Source organism: Sciurus carolinensis, chromosome 6 (genome assembly GCF_902686445.1).
Source record: "Sciurus carolinensis chromosome 6, mSciCar1.2, whole genome shotgun sequence".
Taxonomy (NCBI): Eukaryota; Metazoa; Chordata; class Mammalia; order Rodentia; family Sciuridae; genus Sciurus; species Sciurus carolinensis.
This window is the reverse complement of record NC_062218.1, coordinates 120,500,463-120,517,647: the sequence shown is the minus strand read 5'-3', so window position 1 is coordinate 120,517,647 and position 17,185 is coordinate 120,500,463. Positions and strand designations below refer to the sequence as shown.

General features: G+C 37.8%; 1 protein-coding gene across 1 annotated transcript in view; it reads right to left on the bottom strand.

Moving 5' to 3' along the window:
• Dtwd2 (DTW domain containing 2) overlaps positions 1–15,173 on the bottom strand; it is a 170,474-nt gene extending 155,301 nt beyond the window's left edge. Inside the window, exon 1 of the mRNA XM_047556430.1 lies at positions 14,861–15,173. Coding sequence (XP_047412386.1) covers positions 14,861–15,078 — 218 coding nt within the window. The 5' untranslated portion in view covers positions 15,079–15,173. The remainder of the gene's footprint in view (positions 1–14,860) is intronic.
• Between the last annotated feature and the right edge of the window lie 2,012 nt (positions 15,174–17,185).

Below are 17,185 nucleotides of genomic sequence, written 5' to 3'. Positions count from 1 at the left end.
ACTTTACTACATAAGAGAATAGAATATTGTAACGAATAATCTGTGGATTTTGATGGCCTCCCCCCAAAACAGTGGCTTTCCTCAATGCAAACATTTGTGTACAGCTGATAAGTGAGTATTACTGAAAGTCCCAGGGTAACAAAATCTCCATCATGAGGCAATTTATTTCTGGTCATCTGCAGCATTAACATATATAAAATTATTAACTTGCCTACAGAAAAACTACCATAACAGTGAAGATGTTGGATTATTAAAAACACACCAACTTCATAAATAATAATCATGATGTTTCATAGGAGGAAAAGGGAGGGAAAGGAGAAGAGGAGGAAGATGGGGAGAAGGAAAAAGTAAAGAGGAAGATTTTAACATTTATTACACACTTTTATCTTACAAATACTATGCTAAATACTTTATCTTCATTTAATTCTCTGACAAAGGGGGATAGTATTATTGTTATAATTTACAGTTGAAGAAATTAAGGCTTAGAGAGGTTAAATAATTTTCCAAAAAGAAAACAGCTGGAGCTGGAATACAGTACTGTTTCCAAAACACATGCCTTTAATCAATACATTAATTCCACATACACATTTAATGTTCAATGAAATATTTTAACACATAACTCTATCTCCAAACTCAGGTCCCAGAATGCCTACCATTAGAATTAAAACATTAGGAGATAAAACAAATAAACATTAGTTTGAAAGAGGACCTAGAAGGAAAAGGTCAAAGTCCAAACATTTATAAAATTCTCCAGAATAAAATGGATAAAAGCAATTAAGTATATGTGATTAAATACCAGAAGAACTATATAGAGGCAAGCCCACAGGAAGCTAACAGTAGAGTGGAGGAAAGAGACATTCAGAGGTCAAAAGAAGAAACTTAGAAGACAGCAAGAAGGATAAGAACTAGTTACACGTAAGATGTGGCATTGAGTTGGATCTTGAAACAGAGTAGGTTTTCACACAATAGAAATGTGGGAGGAGCTTTGCATACAGAAAAAAAAAGAAACAGAACAAAAGTATAGACCCAAACATTAAAAAAAAAAAAAAAACTTTTTCAAGAGCAGTTCATTGGAAAACAGGGTATGTGAAAGTATGGCAAAGAAAGGAATAAGTGGGCTGGACTGGACATCACACACAATATCTAAACCTAATATATAAGCATGGAAGGTCTCCAAGAAAGGAATAAAAAGAGCAGGACCAGATGTTTAGAATAAACTTCATTGAAAGGGAATTGGATACATGACAAAATGGAGGTTGGGAATCTCTGACAATAAGTAAGAACAATAAAAATTCATGATAGAGCAATAAATAGCACTGAGAAAAAACAGGTTCTAAAGAGGAGTTTAAATAGCACCTCTCCTGTGAAACTTGAAGTAGTGATTCCCTCCTTTTACAACTCTGTGCTCCTAAACCACACTTTTCATGTTACAATACAATTATTTCCTGATACGTATTTCTCCTCTTAAAGATCTTATCTTTCAAAGTTGCTTAGTACCAATACAATATTAAAAAATGGCCCAAGTAAACACATTCAAGGACTTGAATTCTTAGCATAACCAGATGATGTGTAGACAAAGTAGACTGTAGTGGGTTGAGCAGTGTCACCCAAAAAGATGTCTAAGTCCTAAGTATCCTTAGTATCTCTAAATGTGACCTTATTTGGAAATCAGGTATTTGTAGATGTAATTAGGTTAAGAATTTAGGGTGACTTTCAATCCAGTGATTAAATAAGAAAAAGAAAAGAGAGATTTTATACACAGAGAGGGCCAAGTGAGAACAGAGGCAGAGAATGCAGCAATGAGTCTATAAGTCAAGAAACATCAAAAATTACCAAGAGGCTCAGTATGTATTCTCCTGTCAGGGGTGGGCTCTGAGGGCCCCAGAGCCGCACCGTGGCCTGATCTCTAAGATGGCGCCTGGCAGCTTGCCAGACATAGCTGCACTCATATACAAGTTTTAGGAAGTAACTCTGGTTGGCTGTTGTTCATGAGGCAATCCTGGTATCTGCCTGGAGACCGTTCCTTGATAGGCTGACTTTCCTGGTAGTCTACTCTCTGATAGGCTGATGTTCTCAATATAAGTCTGAGACTTGTGGAATTAAAGTTTTTTTTTTGGTTCCTGTGATCAAGAAGAGCGTATGCATTGTGGATGTCCCCGCGGGCGGTGGGCGATCAAATTCTCCCTCAGAGTTTCCAGAGGGAACCAACCCTACTGATACTTTGATTTTGATCTTCTGCCTTCCAAAATTGTGAGAATAAATTTTGTTTGTTTTCTACTACCAGGTTGTAATAATTTTGTACTGGTAGCCCTTAGAAAACAATAGCAGACCCAAGGATAGGTATCTCCTAATACCTTCTCTCTCATTTGCTACTGTGCTTTATCCATATAACAATGTCTCCTGTGAGGAAATTCATATCACTGACACTCCTGGGTATCCTGGACAGAAAGCTATCTTGAGACTATCAAAATTCCACAATGTGTCTGAATATCTATATCAGTTTCCTAGACATACAGCAGAATATAGCTATTTCTCTACTATTCTGGAAAATTTACAAATAAACCTCAAAAGAAAGCTATAAATGTGGGACCTTGATTTATATTCTAAACAAGAGAAAAAAGAACTTTAGTGGGAAAACTGGTGAATTCTGTACATAATTAATAGTGTCGTACCAATGCTCTTTTCTTAGTTTTGATTTATTCCATGAGTCTTTGCATTTCTGTATGTTTTATGAGTCAGACACTAAGATTTTGTTCTGGAGTATCTTTTCAAAGGTGTCTTTACGTAAACAGCCTCAGAAGACAGGGGTAAGTTCTTCTTTTGGAGCAAAGGACAGGTTTTGCTTTAAATCCATTAAAAAAGGTTCAGGAACCATAAATGCAACTGCGATGCAAACACACTGCGTACACATCATCCAATTTGTATTCTCTGTGAAACCCTTATAGGACCTGGAGTGGAAAGCGAGAATAAAGGGAAACTGACACAAACATAAAGCTCATCTTTGACCCAGGAATTTCACATTTTAAAAATGTGGGACATTAACTTTTCCACTTGCAAATAACATAAAATCTCAGATCTTTTACAGTTCTTGATATTATTATAGATAGGGCCTTCCGAGAAACTGAGGCCACATTAAGACTCCCTCTTCAAACCCCTATTCTTGTGACCAATTCAGAAAGATTTCAGACATGTCACTCAAAGTAACAGGAATGAGTTTATTGAAGAGATAGGAAAAGGAAAAGGGGATAGTCTCAAGGGAGAGAGTGGGTCCTCTCAGAGAGGAGAGGGACCAGGTGCCTCTTCTGAACTTCAGTTTTATTAGGGATCTCAGAGAAATTTCCAGAAAGTCCTGCTCAGGTCCACCTCTTGACTTCTGACTGACAGCAAGGTGACATCAGACATTCAAGTCCCCACTACCATGGTAACTCCAGGTCACCCTGGCCCATGCTAATGGATTCTATTTGGATTTTTAACCACACATTCTTACAAATTTTATGGTTAGGAAGAACTATCCTCATCTTCCAGGATCTAGTCTGTGAAAAGGATCACAAAAGTCTCTCCCTTCAAAGTAATTTGGGTTCCTCTTATCAACATTTTTTCCTTCCTTCTTTCCTTGCAGGTAATAGGTAGTTTGCTGAGGAATGAGACACATCCTGTCCACTTAGGCCATGCAGGGCTGCAGGAAAATTGCTTTTGGGGCAAAGAAAGTATGTGGGGATCAGCACAGTGGGCCCATTTTATAGAACCTTGTGTTTTATAGAACCTTGTATTCCCACCCATTCTCATCTATCTGTTCCCTAATAATATTACCATAGTTGTGATTAATTAATGTATTGAGTTATTAGGTGAAGGCTATACAGAGACTCTACTTTGCAACTTTTCAGAAAGTCTAAAATTATTTCAGCCAGGTACAGTAGCCCACACCTTTTACCCCAGGTACTTGGGAGGATGAAGGAGGAGGACTGCCAAGTTCAAAGCCAGTCTAGCATGACCTTGTCTCAAAATAACATTCAAAAATAAAATTATTTCAAAATTAAAAGTTAAAATTAATCAGTAGCCAAATGCCAACTTTTCCATTTCAAAACAATCATAATAATATCATAATAATGAGGTCATCACTGCTACCCTAGAATGGGTATATGTTACATCAGGTTCTCCTTTCTCCTTAGTAAAGCAAAATGAATCAGTTCAGTACTCTTATCACTGTAGAACAATGTCTTATCGTATTTTCTAAAGCTAAAAATGGTAAATTTTAAGTAATTTGCATATTTTACCACAATAAAAAGTTTCTGAAGCTCAAATTTTTTTTTTCTAAATTCACTATAATTCACTTTTCTTTAAGCTAAGGCAGAACATTCTGAGAGTCTTAAAAATATATTTAACATTTATTGAACACTTATTATGCAAAAGGTACTCTGGTCATCTTAAGTTACATGATCCTCCTAAGAACACTATGAAGTAGACAACTATTATTATCTCAGCTTTACAAGTTGGTGAAGCTGAGGTATAAAATGTTTGATGATTCTTTTCAATGTCAGGGAGTATGGATTCAAACCCAGGTAGTCAAACTTTAGTTAGAGCCCTGCTGACAGGATTTGAATAGACATTTTTTCAAAGAAGTAATGCAAATGGCCAGTAAAAATATGAAAAGATGTTCAATATCATTGAAGTAATTCAAATCAAAACCACAATAAGCTATCACTTTACAACTACTAAGGCAGCTATTTAGAAAATAAAAAATAAATTTAAAAAAAAAAAAAGAGGACAAGGCTGTGGCTCAGTGGTAGAGCACTTTCCTGGAATGTGTGAGTCCCTAGGTTAAAAACAATATGAGAATCAGAAACCTCATACATTGTTGGTAGAAAAGTAAAATGGTGCAGCTATTGTGAAAAACAGTTCAGCAAACTCTCAGAAAATTAAGCATAGAACCAAAATGTGACCCAGAAATTCCTAGGTACATATCCAGAAGAATTAAATGTTGACACTAGAACAGATATTCAAGCAGCACTGTTCACAACAGTCAAAAGGTAGAAACAACCTAATGCCTGTGAACAGATGGATGAATAATAGTAAACAAAATGTGGAATACATATACGAAAGGAATAAAATTTTGATATGATACAATGGGCAGACTTGAAAAAATTATGTTAAAATAAGCAAAAACAGATGAACAATATTATATGATTCCACTTATGTGGGCTATCCAGAACAGGTAAATTCACAGAAACAAAAAAGTAACCTAGAAATTGAGAGTAGAATGGAGGTTAACAGTACGGGTAGGAAGGAAGGAGGAAAAGTTGATCAATGGGTACTAGGTTATAACTGTACAGTACAATGGCTACAGGTAAGAATAATGTATTGTACATTTCAAAAAGCTAGAATAAAGTATTTTGAATGTTTTTACAATAAAAAAATCAATGTTGAGGAGATAAATATTTTACCCTGATTTAAACATTATACAATGAATACACGTATCAAAATACCACATGGTACCCCATAAATACATATAATCCTTTATATATTTATTTTTGCAGCAGTAAGAAAAAAAATTACCAGGGGCTGGGGAAGTGATAAGTGGGAAGTGATTGGGGGTAAAATCTATGTTAGGATGATGAAAAAGTTTTGGGTACAGAATGGTGATTATTGAACATTACGTATCTAATGCCACTAAATTGTAAACTTACAGATGGTTGAAATAAAAAATTAGTATATTATGAATATGATACTAACACCAGAGTTTTTCCATAGCCCTATGCTCTGCAGAGTCCAGAAACATACTGCAGGTCTATGCCCTCCCATGTTGCAGCAGACCACAGCAGCTCACTGCCAACTTCTTCTGGGTTCTTCTCTTGAGAATCCAAATAATGAAATCACAGACAAGAGGGAGTGGAAGAGTAGGATTTATTCAAGTGTGAATAGAAACAGAATTCCTATAGGGTAAGAGTGGACTCAAGAGGGGTTGCTGCTTGAGTGTGCTGGTCTAGGGGTTTATACAGCACTAGGGTTAACACTATTGGTCCAAATGTATGGTAATCAGGGTTTGGAAAAGTACCAAAGCTATTGGTCCAAATTTATGCTAATCAGGGTATGGAAACATACTATTGCTATTGGTTAACCCTTGAATCTGACTTTCATTCAGGTCTGCCCCACTTTTGTTTTCTTGTGCAGTCCTGGAATCACGGCTTCCCAGGAGATTGAGATCAAGAATCCAGAATGCTCAGGGATTCAGAGCTGTGGTGCCAGACAAAGCCAGATCTGCAGCAGGTATTCTCACCAGCCCGGAGCCCACAGGGTGACAGGTCGGTGTGCCCTGGCGCCACTGCACCAACATAGCAGGTTGCATGTACCAGCAGCCAGTGATTGCTACTGCACTCCACCCAGCCTAGGGCTTCCGCTCTGACACTCCCAACATTCCACTGCCACTTCTCAGAAGGGATTATTGGACTGACTGAACTAACTATGGGGCTTGGCAGTCAGGGAGCCATGTCAAAACCATAATTTGAAAAAATTAAAGATCAGCCTGCCAAATAACTTGTTTACAAAAACAAACAGATCAGAGATTTTCTACTTGGTCAATCCCTCTAACCTATTACAAGGTCAACAAGTTATTGCAGGCCTTTTCTTTTTGTTTTCCTTGAGTAGCACTGGAACAATTCTTTCACTTACTTTATTTCATGCTCCCTCTTTCCCCATAATCTTTTCACTAAGCTTTCAACAGAGAAAAACAAAAATCAAGCAAATGAAAGCTCAGCAAAATAATCAATTCCTATCAATATCTTCGAATATGTTTTTCTAACTGCAAAGTGAGAAGTCATCAAAAGAAATGAGAATCTGATTATAGTCAAGTAAAAGATTCAGAAGACAGAGGTGTGATCTTAAAAGGGACAATAGTTAAAAACTGCTCATCTCAAATAATTAAAAGTAGCCATGGCCAAAGGAAAAAGATTCTATGTAGAAGGTGGCCAAGAAACACCTCATTGCAGATACTTATCATAGCCAATAGGAAAATAAAGGTTGTTATACTGTTCATTTAAATATAATTCATTATTATGTGGCATGGTAATGAAAGCTAAAGCAGTTGTGCCTCCTACTAGTCACCTGACCCTGACCATCATCTATAAAACACCATTTCAATCACAAGGTTGTCTCATGTATTAAATAAAAATGTACATGTAAAAGCACTTTGTAACTTGTGAACTCCTTTTAAATAATACCAAATTTTAAACTAGATTATTCCTGAATACAGTCTCTAACTTCACAAGCACTAACAGAACAACAAATTATTAATTTTGGGCAAATGCACTTAAGGAATTTATGTGTTTTGATGTTCTTTGAAGAAAACTATTTGAGGGTAATAATTCTTATTTTTCTTGGGGAAAATAAATGAAACATTTTGGAAGCGCTAATGCGGTATTTAAAACTGGTCACTCCTCTTTGGAGACTTAATTAAGATTTAGGAAACATTTCTCTCTTGACATATGTCATCTTTGCTCAAACTTTGAACATGACTAGCTTCCACAGTAATTTATAAATCAGCTTTGCACATGTATTATGAATGAACTACCTCAAAGCATAAACATTATTTTCTATATAACAGAAAAGAACAAACTGCCAATGATTTTCTGATGGGAATATATTTTGATATATACAAAAGATCAAATTTTCAGAATTTCTAATTTTTACCCTGAAAATTATCCTTAATAATCTAGTTGGCCTGAAGTGCACCAAAGTAGTTTTTCTTCTATGTGTTGATACCAATTCAACAATTTCAATTATTCAACTACCCTTGAAATTACCATTTTTCACTTTTCCCACCCAAATACACAAATTGATTTGCACTACTGCTCAGTCAAACCAGGCACAAAGATATATATAAGACCCAGAAACAACAAAAATCTCTATTGGGGACTAGCAGTTAATCACAAATGAGTTAAGCAGGAATGATTTGCAAGCTGTGAAGACTGGAACAGATCATGCCCAATCTACAGGCACAGCCAATACTCAGCTCAACTAACTACTGCTCAGGGAAGTAGTCCCTTAGCTGCCAGATCTTACCAGTCTCTTAAAAGTCAGAAATCTTGACTTTTTTAACTTGATTAGTTAGCAAGTAATCTAAAAGCTAGAAAAATACAGTTCAAAACGTCTATAGGATGCCAATTTGTGGTTCCTTCATTCCTCCTAATCACCTACAGTCTTTTCTCTTTCTCCCCTCCCTTCCCCATCTCCTCCTCTTCACCTTTACCCCCACCTCCCTATCCCCACAACATTAGTATCCACATCACTTTTTTCTCCAGAATAATCATGCATAAAGAATGAGGGAAAAGTAAAGACATGGAGAGCCATCCTTATCTAGCAGAGTCAGGCTAGGTTAAGCCTCATGATGCAGAGGCCTGACTTCTCGGAACTAGCAGACACGGGAGGTCTGTCCGGCACTGGGTGGGGGGGGTGGTGTCATGTGGCACTGGGGGAATGGTTCCCTGTCTGATTCTATAATAGTTTCCCTAAGAAAATGGCTCCCCTAACTCCACTCCATCCCTCCCCAGACCCCTTTACCTGTGTGCTATAAATAAAAAGAGAGTTGGGTTACTCCATGTTATTAGAGGCCAGAACTGGTATGGCCATACCCGTCAGGTCCCTCTCACTTAAAAGGAGTATTGGCTCTTGTGTTTTTATTGATTAGATAAGTTTTTGGGTAATTGACTGATTTATAGCCAACATCATCCTCCAGCAGTTAACCCTTTCCTCATCCACGTGGGATGTGGCTGAGATACCCCCACACTAAGATACATTAAGAAAAGAACTAGAGAAAATAACTTGAGTTCAGGCATTTGTTACTAACTTTAAAAGTATGAAAATTGCCAGGCAAGATAGCACACATCTATAATCTCAGTGATCGTGAAGACTGAAGGAAGACAATCACAAGTTCAATGCCAGCCTGGAAAATTTAATGAAACCCTGTCTCAAAATAAAAACTAAAAAGAGCTAGGAATTGTGGCAGTAGGGGGGGAAAAGTATGAAAATCATAACTACTCTTGCAGCCTTAGTGACCCACTTCAACTGGTGACTATACCTACTATACCAATAAAATGCTAAGATTTCTTCCACAGGAGTGTGAAGTTAGGTATTTGCATGAGCTTGGAAGCAAAGTGACCTGAAGCTAAAGACCCAACTCTGCAACTAGCCTGTTACCTCTACCTCATCAGTACTTAAAAATGAACAGTAAATCCTGGGTTCAATACCCAGCACTGGGAAGAAAAAAAAAAAAAAAAAAAACGTATAATAGAGTGAACAGTATCATGAATTCCAAAAAGTTGTTACAAGAAATGATAAAATATAGTATATAAAGTATCAAGGTCTGGTATATCCCTAGCAGATGACTAATGGTTAATGGGTGCTAAATTCATACATGTGGTTTATTATAATCCCTAAAACTCTGTTCTTTACTTGAGAAGGGCTTGGAGAAAGAAATACTGTTTCAAGGTCTGAATCAGTTTGCATACTTTCCTTGCTGTTTCTTCCCTTAAGCAGATTTTAACACAGTTTTTAGAGATTAGTCCATTATTCTAAATAATGACTTGCAAATGGTTTATTACTTATCCTGAAACTCACAGCAATATCCACAGATGTGAAAATGTAATTGGGATTCCTGTCTTTCTGGAATGACTCTTCCAGTCAAGCCTTTTACCATTACATCACCATCCAGTTTGAAGTTTCTATAAAATAAAGTAGATATAGCTAAAAGTCACCTATAAAAATCAAACTTGCCATCACCATTCAAGTATAATAGTTACTTCAGTGGCTGGTTTGGCAGGTTCTACAGTATTAGGCCCAAACACCCTGACAGAGCTTATTTGGCCTTTTCTAGTTCAACTATCACTAATCTCTGTAGCCTCATTTCTGAACACTCTTCTGCAAAATTCTCTAAATAATATACTCTTGTACATGCTGATCACTCTGTCAGGAACACACTTTTCCCTCCCTCAACTTCTCCTAGTCTCTTCCCTAGTTAACCATAAATATTAGAAGCCAGATTAAATATTTTCACTATATCCTTCTGTTTCAGCTTAGATGTCAATTCCAAGATTTCCATAACGTTTTCCTCATACGCCAACCCAACATAACCATAATTTGGTACACCTTAGGTGTTCCTAAAATGTACTATATGTACTCATCTGTGACAGAAGCTAATTATGTGGAATCCAACAAGAAAAAGACAACGTACTTAACACAGATACTCCATATGATTTTCTAACAAATTTAAAGACTAGTAAAATCTGTGAAGCACTAATTGGTGAATATGTATCCTCTTATCTTCTGACTCTCATTCCTATAATGTCCTAATTTTAAAGACTGCCAAAGGATATCAGATACTTATAAAATAATTTAAAACTTCCCATTCTGATCTTATATAATTTAAGTAAGATTTTAAAAGTTTGCAAAAGGATTTTAATCTAAGCAAAATCATGAAGATTTTCACTTTGAAAAATTCAGAAAATTCCTTTTCCCTATTTTCTTCAGAGTCTCATAGCCTAAATGTTTTTCAAACTCTTTCCAAATACGTTTGGTAGTACCTTATGTGTGTATGTGACGATCAAAAATCTTAATATGGTTCATTACCTATAATTTGAAAAAAACCACCCTAACTCATCATGGAGTGCTCTGCATTCGAATGGATATGTTACCATTCCTTTTTCATCTTTTTATTTCATATTTGTCTACCTATTACAATGTCTGAAAGTATGTTCTCCAAAAACATTTGCTGAACAACTGAACTTTGACAAGTAATTCAAAAAGTATTTGGTGCCTACCATGTCCCATTATCCTTCACCTTCTTATTTCAGCTCTAATAGTGCTAGTGACATATTTTGGGAGATCAACCAAAATTTTGTCCTTATATTAAAAAAACTGATATCTTTGGAAATGGGAGACAATAAAGAGAAAAAAGAGGTTAATGTAATATACCCAGGGTTTTATAAACAAAACACGCAAAGAAAAGAATAAGTTTATAGAATCTATACTGTACAATAATAAATAAATCTGGGATACTTTAAAGAATATCCCACTCATATTTAAGATGTGTTATATTTCTAATAAGCAAGATTCTGCTGAGAAGTTAAATTGAGTTTGTACTTCCCAAACAAACCTAATTTCTAGGGCTCCCTAGGCAGTAACAATTATAAAAATGTGTTTAGCCAAAAGAATACTGTTTAAGTTAATGGCCAAATAATTGAGATTTACTGCTCACTCAAACCTAAGAATGAGGTTTTTAAAAAATATTATAAGCAAAAATGTAAAGAAGTTCATCCAGGAAACTAGTAGAATTCTAGCAGGCCAATCAAATAAAATATAAAATAGTCATTAATTTGTTTATACATTATTGATAGTGCCTAAATATTCTAATTCTAGAATTTTTTTCTAGAACTATTCTATTGAAGCAAATAAAATGCATGACAAGGAGGAGAAAATCTTTTAAAAGAAATTTCATGAGAAATAAGGAAAGTAAAGAAATGTTGGAATGAATTATAATCCTAAAGTATTAACTGAAAGTCAGTAAAAACAAAACCCAGCAAGTCATTTTTATAAGAACAAAAAAATATGTATAAATAACTATTAACCATATGGAATTAATTTTTAAAAAACTATAAACAGCATTCACAATTAGTAGTTTATCCATGATAAAGCTTGTAAAAAATTTAACCAAAGATTCTTCCTTTCACCATCCTATTGAGTCCTCTTCAAAGATTTCTAAAAGGTATCCTCAAACTCCCTTAGACAACTTGTTTAAATGAGTTTCATTCACATACCCCTTTGTGGGAAACATGGTCCCTTCTAGTCACAAATTCTCCGTCCTCCTCAAAGGTTTACTGAGTGTTGACATACAATGTGGTTAGGTCTGATAAAATCATATTACATTGAAAATACTATAGTCAAAAATGTGTTTAAATAACACAATAACTTAGTAACACAGTATATATAGAGTATCAGTCATGATCACAGACTGATGGGGAGTTGTTGCAGCTCATTGCTGCAGCCAGAATCTAAAGAGAAGTACCACATATCCCTAGCCCAGGAAAAGATCAAAGTTCAAATTTGAAGTACAGTTTTAATAAATGCATATTGCTTTTGCATTCTTATAAAGTTGAAAAATTGTAAGTCAAACCATCATTAAGTGGAGGGTCATCCATATAGAGTATATCTAGAAAATACAAAACTATCCTTATATTCACAATCCCTTCCTCTGAAGTCTTACAGTCTAGCCCCTGGAAAAGGTTAAAATGTCCAACGTAAAGTACCCCAAGTATTTACTTCTTTTTTTTTTTGTGGTGCTAGGGATTGAACTCAGGGCCTTGTGCTTGCAAGGCAAGCACTCTACCAGCTGAGCTATCTCCCCAGCCCAAGTATTTACTTCTTAAAGACATTCAACCACATTGTCCTTCTGCTCTTCTTGGAATGCTTTTCCCCAGCTCAGATTTCTCCCAGTTTTCAAATCTATACATAAAAAGTTATCTCTTCAGAGATCTTTTCTAACACTACTTAGGTATTTTCTATCATAGCTTACCATTCCCTTCCATCTTTTTTTTTCAGTCTGTAATTACGTTTTTGGATGAGTATTTAATGTTTTATTACCTGCATCCAGTAAGAGAATAAACACTCACATGGACATGGATTCCACTGTATTGTCAGTGATTAGTTAAGTACACAATAAAAAATGAATGTAGATCTGGTGCTCAGGTGAAAGGTCTGGGCTATAAAAACTGAGGTATGGGTGATACTTGACCGTGAAACCTGGTATGATCACAAGTGAACTGTGTAGGGTTAGAAGAGAAAAGAACCTTAGAACCCAGATCTGAGGAAACCCAACATTTAGAGTTTGGATAGAAAAAGCAGGGATGGGAACAGCTCAGTTAGTGAAGAGCTTGCCTTGCATGCACAAGGCCCTGGGTTCAATCCCCAGCACCACAAAAAAAAATACATAAATAAGTAGAATAGGTAAAGAAGACTAAGTCAGAAAAGTCAAATAAAATCAAAGGGAAACCAAAGAAGAATGTTTCAAGAATTGAGTATCTGACAGGTACTGTGGTGCCTACCTATAATCCCAGCAGCTGGGGAGACTGAGGCAGGAGGATCTCAAGTTCAAAGCCAGCCTCAGCAACTTAGCGAGGCCCTAAGCAACTCAGTGAGATCTGGTCTCTAAATAAAATATTAAAAAGAGCTACAGATGTGGCTCAGTAGTTGAGTGCCCCTGGGTTCCTTCCCCAGTAACCCAAAAAAAAAAAAAAAAAAAAAAAAAAAGTGAGTATTCGACTCCAGAATACTGCCAAAAGAACTAGGAAAAAGTGAGCCACATGCAGTGGTGCATGCCTGTAAAACCAGCTCCTCAGGAGGCTGAGAAGCAAGAGGAGGACCACCAAGTTTGAGCTCAGCCTAGGCAAGGTAGTGAGACCATGTCTTAAAAAAAAGAAAAAAAAAAAATTTAAAGGCCTGGGGATGTAGCTCAGTGACAGATATCTTGCCTAGCAAGCAAGGCCCTAAGTTCAATTTCTAACATGGCAAAATAAAGAAAAGGATCCACATGGAGGTTGCAGATGACTTTAGTGAGATCTATTTTGGGGCAGTGTTAGATGTAATGGCAAACTGCACAATGATTCCAAGGTGAGAAAATAGAGGCATGGTTTAGTCTGGATCTGAAATGTTTGGTTTAATTTAGTTTGGCACTACTGGGAGATGGTGGAATCTTTAAGAAGTGGGGCTAGTGGAAAGAAGATGGAGCCTAGGGGAAGGAAATTAGGTTAAGGGGAGGATGCCCCTGAAAGGGATATTGGGATCTCAGGCCACTTCCTCTCTCTCTACTTCCCAGTGTGCCAGGAGTGAACAGGACTACTCCACTTCCCAGTGCTCCCCACCATGATGTACTGTGTGTGCTTCCACAAGCTCAAAGGAAAGAGCCAAATGACCATGAAACCTCTGAAACCATAAGCCAAAATAAACCTTTCTTCCTTTTAAGTTGATTATATTTTGTCAAAGTTAAGGGAAAGCTGACTTTAAAAAAAAAGGAAAGGATCCACATGGAGGTTGCTGATGACCAATAGCTAGAGACCTGCTGTAATCAGAACAGATGCCTTATACATACATACAGGAGGTAAAGAGAGTGGTATATCTGAAAAGTATGAGAAAAAGCAAGCAGAGGAAGCAAATCACAATCCCAAAGTATACCAGCACACTGAGGTGACCCCAAAAACTATGTAAACAGACATTCTATGAGAGCATTCAATGTTGTTGCTGTTTAGCTTGCCTAAAAAACTTTCGCTCTATTAAACTGTTAAGTACCCCCAGGCAGAGTAGGGACTATACTTTTATTCATCACTTCGAACTTGGGACCTAAAAGAGAGCCTGCGCACTTCAGGCACTCAGTATTTCTAAATAAATTCAGAATTCTGAATACAATCCTAATTATTGTAGTAGACTTCTTGCTTGTCCCTCTCCTCCAAACCATTTTGTTGTTGTTGTTCTGCTTTGCTTTGCTTTTTGTGAGATGTCTATGCCACTTAAGCACTGCAAGTTTTATTGTCATTACGCCTTTAAGAGCTCCCTCTCAGACTCTCAAGTTTCTTGAAAACGGAACTTATGCCTGCTAATCCCTTAATACGCCAATATCTTGCAATAAGTCAGGTTAAATAATCGAACCTAAATAAATGGCTTCTTACTAAAGAGCTGTGTTAGGCATTTTCAATGACTCCAGGTCCACCAACCTAAACTGCGGCACCAAGCACCGCGCTGCAAGAGTCCGCCTCCCCGACAGGGGGCGCTGCACCTGAAGGCCGCCACCTGCCTTAGTCCCCGCCCCCGACCCCGCGGTCACCTGCAGCGGCTGCACTCGGGCCTCCGCTCAGCCGGCTCCACTGGCAACTCCCAGAGCCCCTCTGCACTGGCGCTGTCGGCCTCCGCGTCCAAGGTGGACGCTACCAGCGATGCACCGCCCTCTCGCCTCTCCTCCTCACTAAGCGTCTGAGACCTCGAGGCCCCTGGCGGTCTAGCGACGAGGGCCGGGGTTGTCCGCGCCTCTTTCTGCGGCTCCATGGCCAGCACGCCGGTCAGGCCGTCGCATTGAGGACCTACTGCCGCCGGGGGGCGCCACGCGCTGTAGAAACCGGCTTGCGCCGCGCGGCACCACGCAGCACGCACTCACGCACGCCACGTATGGGGGCGGGTCTCCGATGCCGCGGGCTTGGAATCTCGCCCGGCTGCCGGAAAGGAACGAGCCTATTGGTCGGGGCCCTTTGGGACGTGTCACCTAGAGTCAGAAAAGCGTGAGCTGTGTGGCACAGTAGGTGAAATTAGGCCGCGTTCCTACGACAGGTAAGGGAGTCCTCTCCCAAAGCACCCCAAATACCAAATTTGAATGTAATTCCTTAAAAGTATAGATAAAATGGAATTCTGCATTTCCTACCTTTTGGTTACGGTTCATAAGAATTTACTGACTTCCCAGGGTGAGTGCACCCAGAGCAGTTTCCGCAGGTGGTTGGCATACTCGAAAGTTAAATGACAACAAAGGACTACTGAAAACGGGACTCTTCTGCGTTTCATACTATGTCCTGTGTCCTATACTTTGATATATCTTCATACTCTTCTACAGTACACAGCAAATAATTGTTAAATGAAGTTTTTAAATTGTCCGAGACCCATGGGATCAAGATGCAACGGGAGCCCTGAGCTGGAGTACGTATAAGTTTTATGGTTGAGAAAATAGGCTCTAGAAAGGTAACTGCCTTGCCCAGTATTTCACTGCTGCTGGTAAACGGAAATATGGCCAGGTAGCTGTTTTTAAGAAATCAAAATGTAGTCTTACTTAGAATGAAGATAGAAATGCTTCTTGCCCAAAATGAGTGCTGATTTCTTTTCATTTATTAATGCTTTGTGTTGTTTCTGCTAGCATACAACACAAAGAATTAAACTTGGTTGTCATCAGTCATGTGAGTTGTTTTGTGATCACAATTATCTTAATTCTTTAGTCGTGAAGGATTAATAAAACGGGCTACCAATTATAGTAATGAAGTAAAAATTGTATTTCTTAAAGTGTTTCACTGTTAGCTTTCTCAGTCATCTTAAAATAATATTTGTGAATAGAATACAGGGCTGTTGTTTTCAATAATCCTACACTCTTTCCCCCTGGAAACAACACCCCTCTTTTCTTTTGGAGTATCCTAAGTGAGGGTAGGAAATGCGTGGAAAATCCACCTGTGGTGTAGTAGGATGAGAAAAAGAATTGACACACCAGTTGGAATTGGGAGATAAGCCCAGAGACTATAGGAAAGAAGATGAACCAAAAATTAAAGAAATCCTGGCTATAGATTGAGGAGAATAAGCTTTAACTTTTTTCTTTTCTTATTTTTTTAATGCTGGATATTGAACTGAGGGGTGCATTATCACTGAGCTATGTTCCCAGTTCTTCTTATTTTGTATTTTGAGACAGTGTCACTAAGTTGTTGAAGGTCTCTAAGTTGCTGGGACTGGCTTCCAACTTTCAATTCCCTTACCTCAGCCTCCTGAGTCACTGGGATTACAGGCATGGGCCAGGTATAACCCTTCTGGAGAAACAACTTTTTAGCTGCATAATTAAATTTTTATGTGACTATCTAAACCAAAGGAATCTGCTTATCTCTAGTTTCCAGAAATGTGCTCTTTCCAGGAATGGTGGCAATACACCTTAATCCCAGTGACTTGGGAGGCTAAGGTTGGAGATTGCAAATTGGAGGCCAGCCTCAGTAACTCAGCAAGATCCTATCTCAAAATTTTAAAAAGGGCAGGGATGTGACTCCATGGTAAGTGTCCCTGGATTCAATTCCTATATAAAAAATTTTAAAAAGAAAGAAATATTCTCTTAAATCATTTAAGATTTCTCTGGGCTCTCAACACTGCTGTGAGAGCAAATGAGTCATCTTTGGCTTTCTCTTTAACATCCATATTAGATCATTGACTACTCTGCAAAGGATTCAAAATCCAGCCATGTAGCTTTCCCACTACTTTTGCCCTTATTCATGCTTTACTCATCTCTTGCATAGTCTATTTCCATTGTCATATGTGGTCTGTGCCATCTGTACTTGTCTTTAAAGAAAAACCCCTAATCTGGGCCTACTGGCTTACTTTTGTGATCCCAGTTACTCAGGCAAGAGGATCACAAGTTTGA